This window comes from Stegodyphus dumicola, chromosome 12 (genome assembly GCF_044657685.1).
Source record: "Stegodyphus dumicola isolate Sdum_Otavi_A_Nest chromosome 12, ASM4465768v1".
NCBI classification, from domain to species: Eukaryota; Metazoa; Arthropoda; class Arachnida; order Araneae; family Eresidae; genus Stegodyphus; species Stegodyphus dumicola.
Window position 1 is genome coordinate 13,198,541 of NC_140779.1, and position 25,005 is coordinate 13,223,545.

Consider the following 25,005-nt stretch of genomic DNA (forward strand, 5'->3'; position numbering starts at 1 on the left):
TGAATGTATGTAGACGCATCCAATGTGCACACAATTTGACCTACATGGTTCAGTGAAGGAACCATAAATAGTTGCAAATGACCGGGTCCATCTAGATGAACTACAGACTGCACACATCTACAGATTGCATATGAAAGGAATTGATGGTGGTCCCACAGTCAACTACTATGGACAGTTTATGGAATGTACAGGGAGCTTTGAATGCTCCGATATCTGGGAAAACGGTCTCCCAATCCTTGTGACTTGCACACATGCTGCCCTTTGTAAAGACTGCCACTAATAGCAAACCACTGATGCAAAAGACTGTAATGGTGCCTTCAATGAGCCACTTGGGCAACTGAATGGCACATGGTATTCAGGGGCAAGTCTCTGTTTTGTTTGTCTGATGATAGTCACTGGTTAAGTGTTGGGGAAAGAAGTGTCGGGGAGATAGAGCCACTTTGACTACTATTACTCAATGCCATGCCACTCATCAGAGTGGCATAATGGTTTGAGGTGCCATCAATCAAGATAGCAGGTCGGGCACATCAGAGGCACATTAACAGCATAAAAATAATGTTGATGAGGTGCTCTGCAGGTGGCTGTATTACCTTACCTTCAGCAGTTGGAAAAATTTTTAGCAGGTTAATGCAACACCATATTAACCTGCTAGAAAATGCTTAGCATTCATTGGCCAACAAGCCTTGCTGCATGTCTCATTGATTCCTTGGTCTGATCTTTCACCAATTGAGTTACCTAAGACATAAATTGAGTATACCTAGGACATGAAAATTGAAGTGCTGTGCCTTGGTTCGTTTAACACTGTAACAAGTGAAGTGGAATTGATCTTTACCCTACACTTTGAGTCAAACTCCTAATTTCGAAAATACGCATTCTTGATTCCAAAGATAACTTCAGATATGCCTAACGTGTCACTTCCTTCTAAATTGCGAATCATTTTGATGATCTAGTTTTAGCTGATCCTATGTTCTATGAAAGAAAATCTATTTATATTTTGTTAGGTGTAAATGTATTTTTTACTATGCTTGAGACATCCTTAAAGAGAGGACAATCATTGCCCTTTGTAATTTGTTCTCAGTTAGGTTGGATCATATATGGGAACACTATTACTGATGATTCAAATCTAACACTTATGCAGTGCCTTCTGTGTTTTAAAAGGTGATACAGTTGTGTATAAATGGAAAAGAAGACTTGGCAGTAGGAACTCAGTGACAGTGCCTTCTGTGTTTTAAAAGGTGATACAGTTGTGTATAAATGGAAAAGAAGACTTGGCAGTAGGAACTCAGTATTCCAAGCTGAGCTGGCAGCACTTAAAGCAGCGATTAATTATGTGAAGAGGAACAGACTTACCTAAATTACTATTTACAGTGATTCTGCCTCTAGCCTTGATGCAATCAAAGGTTGCAAAAGCAGAAGCCAGTACGTCCAAGAACTTAGAAAAATACTTCTCAGTCTTCTGCCATCAGAAAGGCCATGCCTCATGTGGGTTCCGGCTCACGTGGGCATTAAAGGCAATGAGGAAGCAGATACCCTGGGCAAAAGAAGCGGCAAAGGAGGTCTCAAGAACAGAACTGCCAGATAAATTACCTAGGTATCATCTCAAAAAGATCACTCTAAAACAACTGATAGACAGATGGCAAGCCAGATGGGGCACAATGGATACAGGAAGGAGAACATATATGTTCTTCCCAAAAACAACGCTAGAGTTAAATTGCAATAGTGGTAGTCAGACACAGTTTTATACAGGTCATGGCCCATTCCTGACCTATCTGCATAGATTCAGCCTGAGTGACACAGAAAGATGTCAATGTGGAGAGGTGGGGGATCCAGACCACTACATCTTCCACTGCACAAACACGGCACAGTACCATATAAGAAAGCCAAGTCAAGCTCACTGGTCACAATGGGCGGCAAATATGAGAACAAACAAATCAGCAAATAAAAAGCTACAAGCGGTAATCAGCCATTGTCAGAGAAAGTATTCTCTAATATGACGATAAGTGTCCCCAAACAGAAATAATCAAGTGCTTAGCACTCTGATTCATAAAATGTACAAATCACACTAAATCAATCTGATAAGTATACGGGGCACACATCTCTGACCTCTCAACCCAAGACTAACTTAGATAATTAGGACTATGACAACAACCTGTCTATATTATTTAAAATTTTTACTTTTGCAATTAATGTACAGATCTAGGACTCGCAAGACCAGATTGAGCAAGTAAAATCTTCAACAGCAATGAGTTTTTCCTACACTTACTAATCGTATATTTAAATTACAAGTTTGTGATAAGTAAGTTCAAGAAGGACAAGGTCAACTTATATTATCACCTCAACTTAAGTTTGTGAATGATATTATTATTGGTATGGCATTTTTGCCTTGTTAATTTTAATAAATATTCAACTTTTTATGTAAATTTTAGGGAAGAGATATCTGTATTTATGTGATCAATTGCATGTTTGAATATCTTCCTAGTGATCAGCATTACGTGCTTAATTATGTTTATTATAAATTATGTGCATGTTCTAAGGTGATAAAAGTAACTATGGAATTAATGTAGGTAAGGTTCTCTTTGTAATTATGTATCAGCATTACGTATTCAAGCGTTTGGAATCAGATATCAGTTTTACTGAGTATGGTTCTGTACTTTTCTGTTTATGTTCACTTTAAAGTACTCAAGTCTGTATTTATTACCTCTCTGCATGTACTATGAAGGTCAGTTCGTACTTGGCTAGGATATAGACTACATAGCATTACTTAATGATCAGTTTTATGTATTATGTTTATCAGTTTTAGTTTTCATGTATTATGTATGCATTTTTAAGTGTTATGTATGCAGGCATTAGGGATCAGCTTTCTGTATTTCTGTACTCAGTATCATGTTAGTTTTTCAGTTTTGTACTTATGTATGTATTATCCTGTCTGCAAGTACTATGAAAGAAAATGTAGGTGCATGGTTCAATTTGTAAAACTACAGTTTAAGTTTGCGCAAAGTTTAAGTTTTGCAAAATTATGCTGGAATTTGTTATCTTAGTGATAACAGGTACACAATTTTTTAAATGTTCTTACATAAGAGTCGGGCACATGGATTTTTCCTCCATGCAAGACCAATGACTTTACAAAAGCCCCATAAATAAATAACAGTTGTGTCAGGATTAGCACCCACATATACACACTTCAGAAAATCCACGGCAGTTAAATTTTCAGGCACACTCCGCCTATCTTTTTTATCTAACACAAGTTTCTGTCTATTCTAATAGCGATTCTTAACAGTCTTTTGATTGCTTCTTTGCTTAATTTTAAGTAGTTCCTAACAAGATACTCTTTCCCCATACAACAATTTCCAAGCTTACATGTAGACTTTATGAGGCTCTTAGCCGTCTATTTGGCTGCATTCCCGGAGCAGGGTGGAGCAGAGAGTAGATGGTTTCTGCCAGGAAGATATCACACTGTGAGGCTAAGGTCAGGTCAGTGGTCTTCCTTGGTGGCACTCACTCACTTACTGATACAGTGAATAATCTTCAGTTGAATACAAAGAAATTATTTGAAAGATTTTGGTTTTTAGACTCCATTCCTAAAGTCAAATGCATCTCTAGTGAAGATCAAGAATGTGTAGAATTCTTTAAAACAACACACTTCCGTGATCAAAATGGTCGTTATGTAGTGAAACTTCCATTTAAAGATAAACCTTCAAGGTTGGGTTATTTTAATTATCTTGCTTTACAAAGATTTACATCTTTAGAGAGAAATCTCTTATGATCTCCTGATTGGAACTTGGGCACATGGAACCAGTTCGTAGTTCAGAGTCCCCAAGTCAAGCATATTACATGCCACATCATACAATAATTAAGGAATCTCTAGGAGCAAAATAAGTGTTTTTTTTTTTAAATGCTACTAGTAAGTCTTCATCAGGACTATCTCTTGATGACATATTGATGACAGATCCTAGAATACAACAAGAGCTGTTTCCAGTTTTGATCAAATTCAGATGTTATTCAGTAGTTGTCACAGCTGATATCAAAAATACTCAGACAAATTCTAGTTAATGAAAAAGAGACTTTCAAAGGATATTTTAGCGGGACAATCCAGGAGATCCTATTCAAGAATTTCGACTGAATACTGTCACATATGACACTGCCTCCGCTTCATATCTGGCTACTCGTGCTTTATACCAACTTGCCTACGATGAGCAGAATAACTATCCTTTAGCTTCGAAGGCTGTACTTCAAAATTTTTTTAAAGATGATTATTTTGGTAGATGCTCAAAACACTGTAGAGTGCAAAAATCTAGTAAATCAACTCTTGCGAATGTTAGAATGTGGAGGATTTCTTCTGTGTAAATGGTCATCCAATGACTTATCAGTGTTAAGGAATACACCCAAGGAGTTGAGAAATGATTGAGGCAATGAAAATTCAAGATGATAGCTCAGTCAAAGTTTTAGGAATTAATTGGAACCCCCATGAAGAATACTTTAACTTTTTCATGTCCATTTCTGGAGAAAAGTTTAAATACACTAAAAGATATATCTTTTCTGATTTAGCGAAAATATTTGACCCATTAGGTTGGCTTGCTCCTTGTATTATTTATGTCAAAATCTTGATGCAAGACATGTAGAAACTCCATTTATCGTGGGATGAACATGTTAGTGATGAGTTTGCTAACAAATGGAAGAGTTTCCGAAATGATTTACATCTTATTAAACAATTAAAAATACCGAGATTTGTTTTGATTCCTGACGTAAACTTATATTGATGATTGCGCTTTTTGTGATGCCTCTGAGAAAGGCTACTGTGCAGCAATTTATTTGCATTCAGTGTCGCGTTATTTGTCACACTCTTAACATCAAAAACGAGAGTTGCCCCTCTGAAGGTGCAATCACTACCCTGATTAGAGTTATGCACTGCAGTTTTGTTAGCGAATTTACTTAAATCAGTTTTAGAACATTTAGAGTTTCCTATGACTTGGCATAGAAAGGTTCAACTGTTATGCTGTCCTGAATTTCTGCAGAACCATATCGTTGGGTTTCCTTTGTTGCAAACCATGTTGCCAAAATACAGAACACAATTCCTAATGTAAGGTGAAACCATATCAATGAAAAGCTGAATCCAGCTGATTCAGGTACAAGAGAAATATTTCCAGCCAAATTTCAGAATTGTGAGCGATGGTTCATGGGACCTACTTGGTTATATACACAAGATTTCCAAACATGTCCTGACAGCGAACATCTTGTTGATGTAGATTATGAAGGAGTTCATAGAGAAGAGAGAAAAAACACGCATTTCAGTATCTTGTACAGTAAAGGAAAATGACATTTTTAAATGGTATTCATCTTGGACAAAACTATGTCGTACAGTTGCTTTATGCCCAAGATTCATTTACAACTGTCGAAACTCCTCCAAAAATAAATTGAGAGGTTTTCTGGCAACCAATGAGCTTTGATTAGCTACGAAAACAGTGATAAAAAAATGAAAAAAGAATCTTATTTTCTCTCGAGAGCTCTCTTGTTTAAAAACATCAATAAAATAAAAAAGTGTGAGCCGTGGAGTAATACAATTAACTCCCTTCCTTGATGAAGAAGACGTCATTCGAGTAGGTGGTCGCTTTGCTTTTAAAGGAAGGACATGTCACTAATCTCATTACCTATTATTATCATATTATTACCTATTATCATATATCATTATATTATTATCATAACTCATTATCATGTCAATTATTTACATGCTAGTCAAGAGTTACTGATAAGCACTTTGCGAATCCAGTTTTGGATTCTTTCAGTGAGAAGTGTAGTGAGAAAGATAATTCACAGATATATTCCTTGTATTAGAAATCGAGGCAAGACAGTGACGCAGATAATAGGAGATTTACCCTCACCCAGAGTTCAACCTTTTGCAGCCACCAGTGATGATTATGCTGGTCCGTATACAATTAAGTCTCAACTTGGAAGAAGAGCTAAAACATTCAAGTGTTACATATCCATTTTTGTGCATTTCTCAACAAAAGCTGTACACTTGGAGTTAGTCAGTGATCTATCAACTTTAACGTTTTTAGCAGCTCTAAAAAGATTTATCGCCCGATAAGGCAAACCATCTGAAATTTCGAAAGCTGTACACTTGGAGTTAGTCAGTGATCTATCAACTTTAACGTTTTTAGCAGCTCTAAAAAGATTTATCGCCCGATAAGGCAAACCATCTGAAATTTCGAAAGCTGTACACTTGGAGTTAGTCAGTGATCTATCAACTTTAACGTTTTTAGCAGCTCTAAAAAGATTTATCGCCCGATAAGGCAAACCATCTGAAATTTCGAAAGCTGTACACTTGGAGTTAGTCAGTGATCTATCAACTTTAACGTTTTTAGCAGCTCTAAAAAGATTTATCGCCCGATAAGGCAAACCATCTGAAATTTCGAAAGCTGTACACTTGGAGTTAGTCAGTGATCTATCAACTTTAACGTTTTTAGCAGCTCTAAAAAGATTTATCGCCCGATAAGGCAAACCATCTGAAATTTCGACTGACTGTGCTACTAACTTCAAAGATGCTAGTAAGGAACTGAAGGAGATTTATAAAAATACAGCTCGCATCAAGAAAAGCAGTGAAGTATGTAACTACATTACCTCAGAAGGTTAACTTGGTTATTTAATCCTCCGACATCTCCTCACTTCGGTGGCTTGTGGGAATCTAATGTGAAATCTATGAAATTTCATCTTAAAAGAGTATTAGAATCCACATTTCTAACTTACAAGGAATTTTTAACAGTGCCTAGACAAGTGGAAGCGTGTATGAATTAACGTCCCCTATGTGCGATGTCTAGTGATCCAAACGACTTTAGTGCATTAATTCCAGGTCATTTTCTGATTGGAGCCCCTTTGCTTGCCATTCCCGAATCTGACTTGAGTGATGCGAAATCTTCAAGACAAACATTGGTCTCTAGTTCAAGAGACTGTGCAACATTTTTGGAAACGATGGTGTGCAGAATATTTAACAACCCTTCAACGTGCTAAATGGTTTCGTGCCCCTCCAAATCTTAAAATGTGGTAACTTAGTTCTGGTCAAAAACGAACAACTTCCTCCAAAACAATGGAAAATTGGAATAATTACCTTAATTTATCCAAGCAGCAATAATAAGTTCCAGTGGCTACAGTCCATACAGCCGCTGGCGATTTCAAATGAACTGTTACTAAATTGTGTCTTATCCCTAATCATGACTGATATGAACTATTGAACTTTAATTTTAATTATATTTTCAAATAATTTTTTGTTAATGTTATTATGTATGCTTTAACTATTTGTCTTTTTTGAACTGCTACGTTAAGTACTTTTTGTTACCAAAGGAATTACTAGTGTGCCTTTGCAACAATAGATTCGATTGTGGTTGCTATGGTAACGAACTTTCAAATTATGTGATTTATGTGTTCTCTTCTTTTTTGTTTTTTATTGCTACAGTGCTTTGAGTGATGTGTCATTATGTGGACACCATTTCTTCTATTTCAAAGTGTTATATAAAATAAATGGTAATACAGTCCGCTTACCTTTGTGTTTTGTGAACTTATTCTTAATCATTTCAAGATTACGTGAATATTTAATGTTTTATACTAATTTTCCATATAATGATTGTAATATTTTTTAAATAGCATTTATGTAGTTTATTGCAATGTAAATATTTATGTAAGACAACAATGCTTCTCCTTGTATTGCAACTATGTTGCTTGGATGGGAAGTAGTGCAACCTCTACAAATCATACATAATCTTTTCTTTTGTACAACTTTATGTAAACTGTGAGTGGCAACAGTAGAAACGAAAATAATTGTAGAATGATGTTGTTTAAAAGATAACATCTTTAAAAAGTGAATAATATATTGTTATGCTTTAAATTTAGTAGCATTAAATTAGAAAAATAATGTTTATGATGTAGCAACTGCTACATACTGATTACAAAGGTACTTTTTTAAATGATAAAAAAGGACTTGCTTGAATAAGCTCCAACATGAAAATAGATTATTCAATCAATTACATAAAATATGAAAATCATAATTACATTAAATAATAATTACATTAAGATAATATAAATTGTTACGAAATTTCTCTTAAAAAATAGTTCAGTACACATAGTTCAATAATGATGTCTAATTAAATACCTAATTAGTTTTATTATACAATATAAAAAGAAGTACATTACTGAAAACATTATATGAAACCTTATAATTAAACATGCAAGATCTTTCAATGCATGCTTTGACTTTTATGTAGTAAAAGTCATGGCACCTTCTAAATAGTAGGTTTTACTTCCTTAAAAGGAAGCTAACTTTTGTAGAGAAATTCTAGGCAGTTCATATAATTTATACATAAATACGTCAAACTTTAATTCAAAGCTCTCAGTTAAATAAGTCACATACAAAATTATATGCTTTAGTAATCGAATAAGATAAACATTTCAATATATCCAACAAAGATTTCGTGTTTATACTAAAACTATATACAGTCAAAAGTGTTGGCTTTAGTTTTCCACATGCAAATTTTGATCGGAGGTCGATCGGCGGTAAGCTAACGTGATTGCCGCTGATTGGCCGATGACGTCAAGATCGGCGGGTTGGCCGAGTATATATATATGTACGCCGGTATCGGCGAATGGTTCTTGTTTCTTGTTCTCTTGTGTGATTATCAGTTAGCTTTATGCTAGTTTGCTTTCACTAAATGATTTTAAATGTAAAGGCTACAGTGTTAGCTCTTTTATTTTATTTACGGAATAAAGCAAGAATTTTTTTAGTTTAGTCTTAGCTTTATTTAAGGGAAGCAAAACATGCTTTGCCTTTATCACCACTGCCAATAGGGTTATGGCCCAGCGCCAACAGCTAATCAGTCATCCAGTTCAACTCAGCTTTGAAGGAATGTAGGTGAAGAGGGCCGTTATCCACGAAAAGAAGCTGACCTGTCTTAGAAGTTTGTTCAAGTTGTTGTGCTCACACTTAATTGAAGATGTCATTACTACCTGAAGGTTTTGAGTTGTTAAACCATGACAACTGGGATCGATGAAAAGTCGACATGAAAATGCTGTTACTGGATAGAAATTGTTGGAGCTTCATAGAGGACAAAGAAGAAGAATTAGATAAAAGTGCAACAAGGCGTGAAAAGCAGGAGTTCACACTGAGGGAGAACAGAGCCTTCACTACATTATATTACGGAATTAAAGCTGAGTTCAGGCCGCTGATACAAGAATGTTCAAGTGGTAAAGAAGCGTGGGAAGTTCTACAGAAGCAATTCGAACCCAAAATAAGAGCAAGGATAATTCAGTTACTGGATGAATTTTTTAGTATTAGATATACGTCAAATGAAGAAATAGGATTATTCATCGCAAGAATAAGAATGACTGCAAAGAAGTTGGCTGAAGCTCGTCACAACTTGACAGATATTTTTAAAGGATTCCAGGCAATAAGGAGATTACCCCAGGAATACTCCGGCATTGTACAATTGATTTATAAGTGGAAGGACGAAGATTTTACGCTGGAAAGAATTGCTGAAGAGCTGGTAAGAGCTGGAAGAAAGCCGACTTCGCCAGGTAATTGCGATTTAGAAGACAGCAAGGTAAGCGTGTTTAATACTATCAGTTTAAACGCAGGGAAAGATAAAGTTGAAAATAAAACTAAATCTAAGAAAAAAATGGGGAATATGAGAATAGGACCTTGTTTCAGATGTCATAAATTTGGGCACTTAATTGCTCAATGTAAAGAAAATGTAAGTAAAAATCAGAAGTTTAAAATAGACGATAAAAATGGACAGTTTAAAGATAAAGAATTAATGTTAGTAGAAAATTATGTAACAACTACAGATAAAGGAGGTAACACAGATAAATTTAATTGGGTCGTAGATACTGCAGCTACAACTCATTTCTGTAATAATAGAAATTTAATGACAAATTTCGAAGAAATAAACGATATACGTATGTCTTTAGCTGTAGGAAATTGTGAAAGTAAAGTACTAGGAAAGGGTACTGTCAAATTTGCAGTAAAAGTAGGCAATCGAATAAATTGGATTGAGTTAGATAATGTGTTATATAATCCAAATCTAAGAAGAAATTTATTATTGGGAGCAAGGTTAGAAAAGGCTGGTGCTCATTTTGTGATTTCAAAAGGGAAGATGTGGATATACTTTAATAATTGGGATAGATTATGCTACGCTAAACGATATGACGGACTTTATCACGTAAAACCATTTAGATATGCAACAGGTAAATAATTGGGATAGATTATGCTACGCTAAACGATATGACGGACTTTATCACATAAAACCATTTAGATATGCAACAGGTAAAAGGGAAGCTGGTTACGGTACAGAAATTGGAAAGTTAAATAAAGTAGATGATGCAATGCTATGGCATCAGAGATTTAGCCATGTAAATTTTGATTATATTAAGAAAACTAGTAAGAATCAAAGCATGAAAGGGTTACCAGAAATTGAAAAACCAATAGAGAAGTGTAAATCGTGTATTATTGCTAAATCTAGTAGAATAACTTTTAAATCTGTTCCGAAGAGATCGGATAAACCATTGCAGTTGGTTTATTTAGACGTTTGTGGCCCACTACCAGTTCCATCTAAGGGTGGGAGTAAATATTTTCTTGCTATTGTAGATGACTATAGTAGATTAGTAACAGTGTATTGTATGAAAAATAAAAACGAATCGTTCTACAACTTTAAGAATTATCATAGGCAAATGGAAAGGCTGACAAATAGAAAATTAATAAGTATACGCACCGATAATGGTGGGGAATTCTGTAATAGGCAATTCGAAGGGTACTTAGCCGAAAATGGAATTAGTGTTGAACGCACGAACGCATACACCCCAGAAGAGAACGGTGTGTGTGTGAATGTTTTAACCGAACGGCATTAGACGCAAAGTCATGGCACCTTCCAAATAGTAGGTTTTACTTCCTTAAAAGGAAGCTAACTTTTGTAGAGAAATTCTAGGCAGTTCATATAATTTATACATAAATACGTCAAACTTTAATTCAAAGCTCTCGGTTGTTAAGTCACATACAAAATTATATGCTTTAGTAATCGAATAAGATAAACATTTCAATATATCCAACAAAGATTTCGTGTTTATACTAAACTTATATACAGTCAAAAGTGTTGGCTTTAGTTTTCCACATGCAAATTTTGATCGGAGGTAAGCTAACATGGTTGCCGCTGATTGGCCAATGATGTCAAGATCGGCGGGTTGGCCGAGTATATACAGTCAAAAGTCGTTAATTCGGACACCCATAATCCGGAATGATCTATAATCCGGACCTCAAAGCTAAAATCTTTCTGCGCATGCGCATAGGCATTTTATGCGTGCGCGCAAGGCATTTACGACTGCGCATATGAGTTTGCGCAATCGCAGAATACGTTTTCGCGTGCGCGTTTAATGTATAACGAACGGTATAAGCTCTAATTATCTATTTCAGTTAATGTTGATGATTGAGTTGTTCCTTAATCTTCGAATTGGATCCGGCTTATTATTTTTTGCAGACTGTAAGAGCAATTTTATAAAAGTAAGCTTGAACTTTAAAATTAGATTATGTCAAATAGAATTTCCTATGCTGGAGCTCCCAAAGGATCTAGAAAACGAAAGTATGTTTCGATGTCCATCAAACAAAAAACGAATTGCTACAAAAAATGGATAAAGCCATATCCTTTGTTTATCTAACCGTTCCGAAATCTGTTTATCAATTTCACGCTGCTCTGCGCAGGGGGGGGGGACGTAGCGGCGCGCAATGAACTGGAAGTTGATCTGTCAGCACTATCGTTATCTTCAGGGCAGATGTTTTTATTTTATTCGGCTTATAATTCTTTACTAAAGGTAGTATTTAATTTCGATGTACTCCGTCTTTGATATGATTTAAATCAAATTCCTCGTCATTATAAATATCACGAATACAAATCAAATAGTTTTCTGGTTGCAATTTTCTAATTTCAGCTATGTGTAAGGTATGCTTCACGCATGCGCGCGTTGAAAGAAATGTTTAATAAAGTAAACAAATAAATATTAAGCTTCTTTTTTTGTAAATTTTGATACCCTTTAGATCATAATTGCTCATTATTTTATAAATTACGGTTTCATATTTTTAATTTTATAATTTCTGCATGCCATCTTACCAGATTTAAACTAATGATCTATAATCTGGAAAAATCGATAATCCGGAATCGCCGAAGTCCCGACGAGTCCGGATTAAAGACTTTTGACTGTATATATATATGTACGCCGGTATCGGCGAATTAAGCTATGCTTAATGACGGTAAAATGGGAAAAGAATGGTGGGCAGAAGCTCTTGGCTGTTTCGTACATACGTGGAACAGAGTATGTCATAAAAGCAACCGAACCTCTTATGAAATGTTCCTAAATAGAAAACTCAGTGTTGTTTATTTTAAAGTATTTGGTTGTAAAGCCTATGTTGGCGTGCCAAAACAGATTAGGAATAAATTAGAAACGAGGTGCAAAGAAGGAATCATGGTAGGATATGCGAAGGAAACTAGGGGTTATAGGATATGGCTGCCAGAAGAACGCAAATTAATAGAAACCTGTAATGTGAAGTTCGATGAAAAACTGTATACAGCAAATGGCATCCTGGAACAGAAATCAAATCCTAAATTTAAAAGACTAGAGGAATCTGAGCTATTAGCAGAATCAGATGAAGAACAGGAAATTTCTAGAGAAGAAATTAAGTTGTCAGATGACAAATCTACTCCGAAAGAAGTATCAGACTTAAACTGGCAAAGAAAAACAGTTAAAAGGCCAGATGGAACACGTACAGACATATATTATTATGTAGAGGGAACAGACACCCGTTTTAGATCCTATAATGATATTGAAAAGTATTGTGAGGCAAGAAATATTAAATATGAAAAAGATAAGTTCAATTTTAGTGGAAAAAACGAATACTCGGGAAAAGTTAATTTCGTAGAACAGGAGACTAGCTCTGTGTCTGAAGAGGCAAATTTCATAGAAATAGTTATCCCACAAAATTTTAAAGAAGCACGAAAATCAGTAAATGGCGAAGAATGGGATAAGGCAATGAAAGAAGAAATTGACACGATAAAGAAAAGAAAGGTTTGGGAATTAGTCGAAAAGCCAGAAAATAAAACTATAATAGGAAACAAATGGGTCTATACGCTAAAAAGAAATGAAAAGAATCAAGTGGTTAGATACAAAGCATGCTTAGTAGCACAGGGATTCAGGCAGAAAAGATGTGAAGATTTTGATGACGTTTACAATCCTGTAGTAAATTTTTCAATCATAAGAATATTTTTCACTATCCTGGTATGTTTATATGGATGGACTAATTGTCAGTTAGATGTAAAGAACACATATTTATATGCAAACCTAAATGAGAAAATATATATGACCCAACCAGAGGGATTTATCGAAGAGAAAAATAAAGTGTGTTTATTACACAAGGCCATTTACGGTCTACATCAAAGCGGCCGTGAATGGTTTTGTGAATTTGAAAGTACTTTAGAAAATCTACATTTTAAGAAAATACAATGGTGTAGTTGTGTTTATAAGGGTTCAAATGTAATTCTCTTGTTATGTGTAGATGATATTGTGATTTTTAGTAAAGATCAATATAGTATAGATAAAGTAATTTCACAGCTGAGTAAGTTTTTTGATCTTAAAGTATTAGGCAAAACTAAAACGTTACTTGGAATTGAATTCTTAGAGAATGAAAATGGGTTTTTTATACATCAGCAAAAATATATTGAAGAAATTTTTGAAAAATTTAAACATTTCCAGATACCAATAACTTCACTTCCCATAGCTAAGGGCACTATTCTTACAAAATTAGATAAGACAAGTGCAGAAGTTGCGGAAATGCATACATAAACCTTTAGAAATCTGTTAGGATGTGTAGTTTTTGTAGCTAACAGGACAAGGCCTGATATTACATATGCAGTGAATATCTTATCACAATTTCAGGAGAATCCTGGAATTAGGCATTGGGAAGCATTGTTGAAATTGCATGGTTATCTCAATAGTACTAAATTATATAAGTTAAACTTATCAAAGATTAAACATCTAAATTTATATTGTTATTCAGATGCTGATTATGCAAGTAATAGAGATGACCGCATGTCCATGGAAGGATTTATATTATATTTAGATGAAGTTCCGGTAATCTGGAAAACTGTTAAACAAAAATGTGTAAGTTTATCAACTATGGAAGCAGAGTATATCGCTTTATCTGAAGCAGCGAAGGAATTAATGTGGACGAAAAATGTCTTACAAGATGAAATTTTAAAGTTTAATTTAAGAGAGTGTAAACTATTTTGTGATAACAAGTCTGCCATTGATTTTTCTACATCGCCAATAGAAAATCGCCGAACCAAGCACATAGACGTAAAATATCACTTTGTTAGAAGACTAGTAAATGATGAAGTGTTTGACCTTGAATTTATCACCAGTAAATTAAATACTGTCGACTTATTTACAAAAGCAGCGACTGCTGTTAATTTAAGAAAGTTTTCTTTAGATGTTTTCAGTGTTTAAAGACAATAAGTGTTTTCTTATAATAGAATTGAACTATGAACTTCTGTGAAAGTTTTGTTTTTGTCTTTGCATGGGGAAAAGAGGGCCGTTTGTTGGCTTTAGTTTTCCACATGCAAATTTTGATCGGAGGTCGATCGGCGGTAAGTTAACGTGGTTGCTGCTGATTGGCCGATGATGTCAAGATCGGCGGGTTGGCCGAGTATATATATATGTACACCGGTATCGGCGAATGGTTCTTGTTTCTTGTTCTCTTGTGTGATTATCAGTTAGCTTTATGCTAGTTTGCTTTCACTAAATGATTTTAAATGTAAAGGCTACAGTGTTAGCTCTCTTATTTTATTTACGGAATAAAGCAAGAATTTTAATTAGTTTAGTCTTAAGCTTTATTTAAGGGAAGCAAAACATGCTTTGCCTTTATCACCACTGCCAACAAAAAGTCGTTAATTCGGACACCCATAATCCGGAATGATCTATAATCCAGACCTCAAAGCTAAAAACTTTCTGCACATGCGCACAGGCGTTTTACGCGTGCGCGTAAGACCTCGACTACTGCGCATACGCGTGTGCGCAAGTGCAGAATATGTTTCCGCCTGCGCGTTTAATGTATAACGGACGGTGTAAGCTAAAATTATCTAATTATCTATTTCAGTTAATGTTAATGATTGCGTTGTTCCTTAATCTTCGAATTGGATCCCGCTTATTATTTTTTGCAGACTGTAAGAGCAATTTTATAAAAGTAAACTTGAACTTTCGATTATGTCAAATAGAATTTCCGATGCTGGAACTTTCAAAGGATCTACAAAACGAAAGTATGTTTCGATGTCCAACAAACAAAAAGTGGAATTGCTGCAAAAAATGGATAAAGGCATGAAGAATGTGACAGAGAGGTTAGTGAAAACGAAAAAACTTCGATTGACAAGTTAGTCGGTATTCTCGGCACAACAATTAACGGGACTTGAACAGCGGAACTTTGTAACTGAACAAGAAATTATGTCTGTTTATAGAATTAAAGAGAAAGTATTATCACATAAAACGAAGCAACTTAAACAACTTACATTGAAAGAAATGTTTAATAAAGTAAACAAATAAATATTAAGCAATTTTTTTTTTTTTTTTTTTTTTTTTTTTTTGTAAATTTTGATGCACTTTAGATCATAATTGTTTTTTATTTCATAAATTACAGGTTCATATTTTTAATTTTAGAATTTCTGCATGCCATCTTACGAGATTTAAACTGATGATCTATAATCCGGAAAAATCGATAATCCGGAATCGCCGAAGTCCCGACGAGTCCGGATTAACAACTTTTGACTGTACAATATATTGATTCTGACTTGTTCTTTCTTAATGCATAAACACGAGGAAAATATTTATAAAAGGAAAAGTATCTTCAATAAAAATAAGTTGCCTATAGGTCAAATTCAAAGAAAAACTATAATTTCACATGTAATTTATTAATTGGACAGTTAAATTCAAATAAAGAAAACAAATTACTTAGAATGCCAATTTCTTTATCAGCCAGCTGCTCAGAAATATGGTTATATATTTCTCGACCCCGAGAAAAATCAGCTTGTATGATGAAGGTTTGGACATTGAAATCCTTTTCTACAAATAAAAAATATGTATAAAATATTTAATAACACAATAAAAACTCATAATTTGAATTCTAGGTCAGTAAAATATTTTTCAAAATTATAAACAATGCAAATACAAATGTCAATATTTCCTTACACTCAGTTCTAAGTGAAATGAAAATAGTATATTGCAAGGGATTAACCCTCTCACTGCGTACGTTTATCAAAATAGGTTCAAAAATTGCGCATATTTTTATTACATATTTCAAATCTATGTATATTTTAGAGTTAAAATAATAAAAAATTTTTTGTAAAAGTTTTTTTTTTTTTTTTCCAAATATAGAATTAGATTATAGAAAAAGGTTGTCAGAATACTGAAATTGAAGAATAATGATATAAAAGGAAAATTCTGAAAATTAATATTGGTTAAATTATGATTTATTTTATAAAATACAAAGGTAAAACATATATACTAGTGAAAATATTTGCATAATGTAATATTTTGCATATAAAGTTTGCACCACTGTCCAACATTTTCAATAGAAACTGAATTTTCAGATTCATCATTATCTGCAGAGGAATCCGATAAATTCTCATCAGTTTCGCTATAACTACCTTCAATATAGTACTTGAAATCAGAGTCAAAACTACTATCAGTGTCGGAAATATCATCAGGAATATAGGTTATATCACTCACGAAACGCTTCCTGCCAGACATCTTTGAATTCTGAAAAGCGCGTGCAAAATGCTACATTACATACTCTTGTATATTTGGCAGAAATGTGGACAACCAACACCATTTGTTAGTTTAGTAATAAACAATTAAACATCACAGAGAAGCTGAAAGGAAACCTTGAACTAGGAAAGAGCGGGTTGCACAGTTAAATAGACGGCAAAAATTCATCCCTGAAGAAATCCCGTTTTCGTAAATTTTGCTACTTCTATGTTGCCTGTGGAAATCGCGAGATGCACAGCAAGAGGGTTAATAAGGAGGAGGTCAAAAATTAATTTGCATCAAGTTCAAATATATCCATGATTTCAGATAGTTAACTGTTTATTGATGCATTAAATTAGCATATTATTTCATGAAATAATGAAGATATGCTAACATAAGTCAATTTTAAGTACTTTTGGTTAGCTGGGCACAAATCCCACCAACTTTTTTTTTTTGTGTGTGTGTGTGTGTGATGTTTTAGGATTACTTGCACAAGTGACCAGAACAAAATGGCCATTACCCAAAACAAAGCAAAAAACATTCATCAATATACAAAGAAAAAGTATTTATTATATGAAAGAAGAAATATTTTCATATTTAATTATTCTATTCTTCCTAAATATGCATACTCTTCTTGCTGTCTTTCTGCAAATAGGTAAAATCATTACACCACCATCTAACTCAGTCACAAAAATTAAAGTTTCATTTTACAATTTTGATTTACAAGTTGAATTTGTTGCCAATATCCCTCTAAGAAAACATGGCCTGCTCTTCACTTCATGGCAAGTCCTAAATTTTCAGCAGTTTTTAATACCAAATTTGTGTAATAGTAAAAACAGGTGTTGCTTATTTTAAATGAATTATGAAATGATGGTGAACAATTCCTGTCAGGTTTGTAAGTTCGCCTAAATTATTTGGAGACTTTCTGCTTGCGCCCGGCAAACCAAAAGGTTGCTGATTTTATACTATATACAGAAATTAAACTTTCTACCAACTTAGAAATATTCCTCTGCTAACTACTTTTAATATCAACATATCAATAACATAAGAATTCTGAATGAGATAAAACTCTTGGCAGACATCTTTGCCAATCATTTCGGTAGAAGTTTAAAATAAATGGATCATTTTTTATATAGTTAAATAATGAGATTCAGTTTACAGATATAGCATATAAAAACTTAATTTGCTTATCATAATTTTCACTTTACATTGCCATGGTTTATCTTTTTTAAAGTCCCATACCATGACTTTTTTTAATGCCTGGATCCTGCAACTTTGAAAATACTGCACTTCATGCAGTCCCAAATATTAATCATTTTTTTCAAAATGCAAGGAAAAAACTGAACTTATACCCTTCTTTACAAAAACAACCAGCTTATCAAAAGTTGATCAGATTAATATCACACCAAAATGAACTTATGATTGCATTGTGATCTATTGTTGGCACTAAATTGCACTATTCAGTGACAATATATGTATTAAGAAAATTACTAGCTCTATAACAGCATTACATATCTGTCATTTACTAAATTTTTCAGCATAAGTAATTTTTAAAAAATTTTAAACTATTCCAGTTAGTTGAATGCCAGAAAGTTGGGTTTTTACTGTATTTTGAAACATTATGATACACAAAAAATTAAAGAAAAAAGAAAGAAGTTGAAAAATTGAAAAATAATTCCCAAAATTAGCTATTAAATACTGCTAGTTGACAAAAAATTTTAATTACCGTCATCCTCCAAATAACATTTCAAAATTCTATATAAGTGAATGCAAATATATATTACCTATATCCCTAGCTGTTCTTTCTAGTTTATCTCTGTTTCTACTTATGATGATAATATCCAAACCATGCCGGGCTAATTCTCGAGCATATGCTTTACCAATGCCATCAGTGCCTCCAGTTACAACTGCAATAAAATTATTTAACTATGAAATATAAAATTTGCTTTATTTAATAGAAATATACCACGAATATCAATACAATATACATTTTTATATCAATAAAAATTAATTTATTGCATTTTTAATTAATATATCAAAATCATGTCAAACTACAGATTTACAGAATCATTTTGAGAAAAAATATTTTGAACACACTTTTCTAATAACACTTTGGAAGAGGTTAAGTTATGATTGTCCATTAATTATTTCATATCTCTCTCAAAGAATACTTATCTTTTGGCAAGTCATGAAGCCTCTAAAAGCAATCTAGAAAATGAACTTAGATTTATTTAAAAAGATTCATGTTTTACATCGATCTGATTATATAAATATCATATTACTGATTTAGAGAAGTGCAAAACTGCTATGCAACCATCCTGGCAGAATAAATGAAAAAGCACTACGAAGACATCAATACTAAATAACATTATCGAGCAATTTTCTAATTTAAAAAGGGACCTGGAAAACAAAATTATCCAGAGCAGCAAACCTGATAAAGCCAGCCCTGAACATACATCTTCCAATATAACCTATATCCATTCAAAACTTATATACAAACAGAACATAAAATTAAATTAAAAATCTGAAAGCTTTCAAATTTTATATTATGCCAAAAGGGGCTTTACTTATCAAATATGTTCTTCCTACTTAAACCATAAAATTCAATATAACAGCAATATCATAAAATATTTAAAAGCACATATCTTTAGAATTTCCAATGCACAGACAATCCCCCCCCCAAACACTGTTGCCATTGCGTGCTTTGAAATTGTTGAGTTTCTTAATTAAAAACTCATAATTGGTTTACAAAATATGAAATAGATAATAAAACAAATTCAAAATTTGTGCTCCCAGATGCCCATATATATTCCAGATATATCTGCAAAGAAACCTTTCTCCAGCTTAAATGTATTCAAAGGATTCTCGTAATTATGACTTTACACACAAAATTATATTTAAACTCTGAAAAAAAGACACAAGAAAAGAGAACAGTCCTAAATTTCACCTAAACAAATAAGTTGAATTTAGCAAAGAGATGTAAATTTTAAAATATAAACTTAGAAAAATTGGTAACATTGGAATTTCAATATTAGAAAATATTCGGCTAGAGACAAACATTATTCAGAATTTCATGGCTCTAGGTACCGTTGTTTTATCACAGTGAGAGAAACATATATACATTTATGCAAATTCTTCATTATTTAATTTCTTTAAATATAAAACAGGGCTCTAATACTTGGTGGCAACAATTTAAAAACTGATTCGAAAATTTACTGTGAATCAATGCAAAATGCCAAAACGAATTAATATCTCTTCTGAGCAAACCATCCCTTTGGACTCAAAAAACTATCAAAGTAGTAGGTTAAAATATTTTTAATTATAGCAGGATAGAAGTACAAAGAATATCAAATTAAAAAATATTTCCTCTACCACAAAATATGGTGCATATTTAGAATTTATTTTTGTCTGAAATCATAATATATATTTACAACTAATAAATACTGAATTAGTAAAAAGGAAATTCAACTAGACGCAAGATATATACCAAGGCTTCTTGTGAAGTAACTAAAGTAGCTGATAATCCTTTAACTTCCGTAATTTCAACTAATACATTTCCTTAATTCTGGTTAAGAAACTTCTTTAAATTTGGCTGACACAAACTTCCTTAACTCATGTTAAGACACTTCCTTAAACTTTCATAAATTTCCATACTTGGTTAACTATTCAGAATAGTTCTTATATTTGCCTAAATTTTCCTTCCTTGAAGAAACATGAACACAATCTTACCTTTGCCATACTGTTTTTAAGCCACTTGCCAAATTCTATGCCCAGTCAAATGTGTTAATCCTGTAACTTCTGACCTTTCAATTGCAATAACTTTTATTTACCATTAAACTTCTTAGTAATCAACTGCTTGAACTCTGAAGCCCTTTTCAACACTTTATTATTTATATGAATATTTTCCATTTTTTTTATCCAAAGTGGAGATAACAGGGTTCGTACACATTTCTGCATACCGAAATTAAGTACTTTTAAGGACCAATAATGAAAAAAATTAAGGACCTATGAGCAAATGGGGACTGAATAAATTCAATTAAAAATAAATTAATAAATTCTATGCCTGAATTTCACTTTTGTAATATCATCCTAAAAATAAAATAGATCCTTAAGTAGTATGCATTATTACTAAACATGAATTAACATAATTATTAATAAGTTTGAGAATAAAATAAACTTCATGCAGTTTATCAAGCAGCATTAAATATTTTACACTTACAATAAGTTGAACATATTTGAAAGAAGATAAGTGACATTTACGTTTTACTAATAGTTAGCTTCATGTTGATTTTTTTTATGCCTCATTTTGTCACATACTTGATCGGTCTAGAGCAGAGGTTCTCAACCGGTGGTACGCAAGAAAAAAATAGGTGGTACACAAAGAAACAAAGTATTTTTAACTATTTATTTCAACAATTAAAATCCCAAAATCCTGATTGAGTTTTTTCTCTAACACTCATAAATTTATGTGATCTGAGCTTTGTTCAAGACTGGTGGTGTTAGTACTTTGTAGTGGTAGTACTAAAGGTTTTCAATTTTTGTTTAGATGGTACACGTTAGTCAAAAGGTTGAGAACTACTGGTCTAGAGGTTTAATAAATAGCAGGTAGATTTTATGTTAAACAGCATAGGTTAAAATGAGAAGTAAGATCATACTCAGCATGATTCATAAACAAAAGACAATATTATCACCGCTGCTGCTTGTCTAGAGAGAGACCTGCTGATAAGAACAAACTTGAAAGGCCTGATGTAGGCACAGTTAGCAAGTGCTTAAAGTTAGTCAGGCTCTGTTTGATGCAGTTAGTGTCACAGCTTTGTGCAGAATTCCAGGGGTTGTAACCCAGTTAATATACTTTCAGGTTCCAATAAGCCATTCAAGCACCAGAAGTGATAAGTTGTTTTGTATTATTTTAAGTCTCACTAGATGCAAAGAATAAGTTTTACTTGAATTTCTACATTTTTGTGTTTTATCTTGTGGCCACAGTGAGTATTAATGGAAAGGCAATAACTCGCTTTAATATATGGAGATAATTTTTAAGGGTAAGCAGTTAGTTATAAATAATCAAATTAGGTAAACAGGGCCACTATTAAATTGTATTTTTTTTACAATATTTGTTAAAAAAGCCCTATTAAAATCAAAATCTAATAAAATTTCACAGTTTAAAATACATGTAATTTATGAAACTGATTCTTAAACAATATTAGAATAATTACACATCAAAAGCTGCAAAACATATATGTTTGTAACAACAACACTCGACAAAATCCATCATTTTAATTTGAAGCCTTCTCAAATATTTTGGCTAGTTTATATTGATTTCCTTCTCTTTAAGCATCTTTTCTAACAATAATTAAAGATTTGCCTCAATATGCAAGCCAATGCTCTCAATAGTTTCTGCATGCTTTATCTCCTAACTTGTCAACCACTCCACAATGCACCTATGAGGGTTTACTTGATCTGGTAAAAGTTAAATAGTCCAAAACCCCTGATAGATGTGAAGCAAATTATCACTATGCCTGAAAGTAACTACAATATCAGACAGAGGTTTAAATAAGCCTCTTATTTAAAATAATAGCTTAATAGCTTAATTGAATAATAGCTCACGCTTAAAATTAAAAATGTGAAACTGTAATTTATGAAATAAAGAGCAATTATGATCTAAAGGGTATCAAAATTTATGAAAAAAAGGTTAATATTTATTTATTTACTTTATTAAATATTTCTTTTAATGTAAGTTGTTTAAGTTGCTTCATTTTATGTGATAATACTTTCTCTTTAATTCTATAAACAGATATAATTTCTTCTTCAGTTACAAAGTTCCGCTGTTAAAGTCCTATAATTGCTATGTCGAGAATACCGACTAATTTGTCAATCGAAATTTTTTCGTTTTCAATAACTTCTGTTAAAATACTACACTTAGTCAGGAATTATAAGCCAAATAAAATAAAAACATCTGCCCTGAAGATGAGTATAGTGCTGACAGATCAACTTCCAATTCATAGCGCGCGGCGTTTCCCCCCCCACCACCACTCGCTGCAGAGCAGCGTGAAATTGATAAACAGATTTCGGAATAGTTAGAGAAACGAAGGATATGCCTTTATTCATTTTTTGCAGCAATTCCACTTTTTGTTTAATGGACTTTGAAACATACTTTCGCTTTGTAGATCTTTTACATATTAGTAAATATATATCGGAAATTCTATTTGACATAAACGAAAGTTCAAGCTTACTTTTATAAAATTGCTCTAACAGTTTGCAAAAAATAATAAGCCTGATCCAATTCGAAGATTAAGGAACAACGCATTCTGCAACATTAACTGAATTAGATAATTTTAGCTTAGCTTAAACCGTCCGTTATACATTAAATGCGCATGCGTAAACGTATTATGTACATGCGCACACTCATATTCGCAGCCGCAAAGGTCTTACGCGCACACGTAAATGCCTATGCGCATGCATCAAGGCGACACATGCGCAGAAAGTTTGTAGCTTTGAAGTATGGATTATAGATTATTCCGGATTATAGGTGTCCGAATTAACGACTTTTGACTGTATTACTCCTAATGTATATAATATTGTTACGAATTTGGTATTTAAAAAGCTAATGTTAGTTCAATTATAAATTAAATGGTTTTATTTCTCGCGCAGTGCAGCGCGTGACGGATATTAAAAGAAAGCTAAGCCGGAAAAATTAAAAATACAAGAGCGCGTGCATTAAATAAATAAATATCTCTTTTTGATTTCGAGAAAGTACTGGAAAATTCTAGCGCGTGATTTTAAAATCTTATAAAAGGAGGAAAACATCTCAGTTTGTTGTAGTTGCTTAGTTTGTTGTTGTTTAGAAAACTGCCGTTGTTGATTATAGCGAATTCGCGGATTAGCGTTCTTTAGCTGTTTTGAATTACATTCTATTGTACATTTAAGTAGTTAAAAGATAACTACTGTGAGATATTGTGATACTGCATGATAATTTGAGAAAATTTAAGCATTTCTGTTGTGATAATAAATTTTTGTTCATTTTTCATCGGACTTGTGCATTCATTTCATAACGAACCCGTACGCACACAACAATTTTTGGTGTCAGGAGTGGGGTTTGAATGCCAATAACAAGAGCGATGGAAGAGCAATTAAGGCATTTAATATCAGCCTTTGCCTCATTTAAAGAAGAAATGAAATTGGGCCAGGAATCCCTCAAGGAAGAAATGAAAGCGGCACAGGAACAAATGAAGTTGGGCCAGGAATCCGTTAAAGGAGAAATGAAATTGGGCCAGGAATCCGTTAAGGAAGAGATGAAATCTCTTAAAAATGAGATGAAAGCAGGTCAGGACGAAATGAAAAGAGAAATTACCTGCGTAATAGAAAATAAATTTGAGGCTATGGAAGGCAGAATAGACGCGGTTGAAACTAAAGTTGGACAAATAGAAGAGAGAGTTTCTTCTGTAAAAGAACATATAGAAGAGAGAGTTTCTGCCGTCGAACAACAAATTGATGATAGGGTTTCTGCTGCCGTCGCCAAAGAAGTTGACAGCCTAAAGAAGTGCATAGCGACGGTAGGAAACAATTCTGAAGGTTTCAAATTTTTATCGATGCCTGCTCGTTCCGTTCTGAAACTATCTACATATGATGGGAAGACCTCCTGGCAGGTGCATAGGACACAATTTTCTATCGTTGCGGATGCGAATGGATGGGATTCCCAAGCTAAGGCCTGTCATCTCGCCGCTTCTCTGAAAGCAGACGCAGCGGATATCCTGCAGACGCTTCCCGAAAATCAAAGGCTAGATTTCGAAGCTCTATCCGGCGCTTTGGAGCTGCGCTTCGGCGAGAAATGTTTAAAAGACTACAGCAGGCTCCAATTAAAATCTCGTCAACAGAAGCTCACCGAAACGCTTCAGGAGCTCGCCACGGATGTTGAAAGGCTGTCACATCACGCCTTTTCGGAGTGCCCGACAGAAACAAGGGAAATCCTGTCCCTGCAATATTTCATCGATGGCATCCGGGATACTGAAATACGAAAGGCTCTACGAATGGTGGATGTAAAAGATTTAAAAAGCGCTCTAGTGTACGCCATGAAATTGGAGGCAGCCCAGCAGGCAACTCTTAGAGATCGCTACCCAGTCAGAGCTGTGCGAGTCCACGACCCAGGGGACCAATTGATGGCTCGTTTAGATGATTTATCCAGACAAGTCGATGCTT

General features: G+C 33.6%; 1 protein-coding gene across 1 annotated transcript in view; it reads right to left on the reverse strand.

Annotated features, from left to right (window-relative positions):
• The window catches only part of LOC118196851 (hydroxysteroid dehydrogenase-like protein 1), a 48,172-nt gene that overhangs the window by 13,559 nt on the left and 9,608 nt on the right, over nucleotides 1–25,005 (reverse strand). Inside the window, exons 2-3 of the mRNA XM_085827481.1 lie at nucleotides 18,597–18,719; nucleotides 16,018–16,128 (exon numbers count right to left, since the gene is read on the reverse strand). Coding sequence (XP_085683607.1) covers nucleotides 16,018–16,128; nucleotides 18,597–18,719 — 234 coding nt within the window. The remainder of the gene's footprint in view (nucleotides 1–16,017; nucleotides 16,129–18,596; nucleotides 18,720–25,005) is intronic.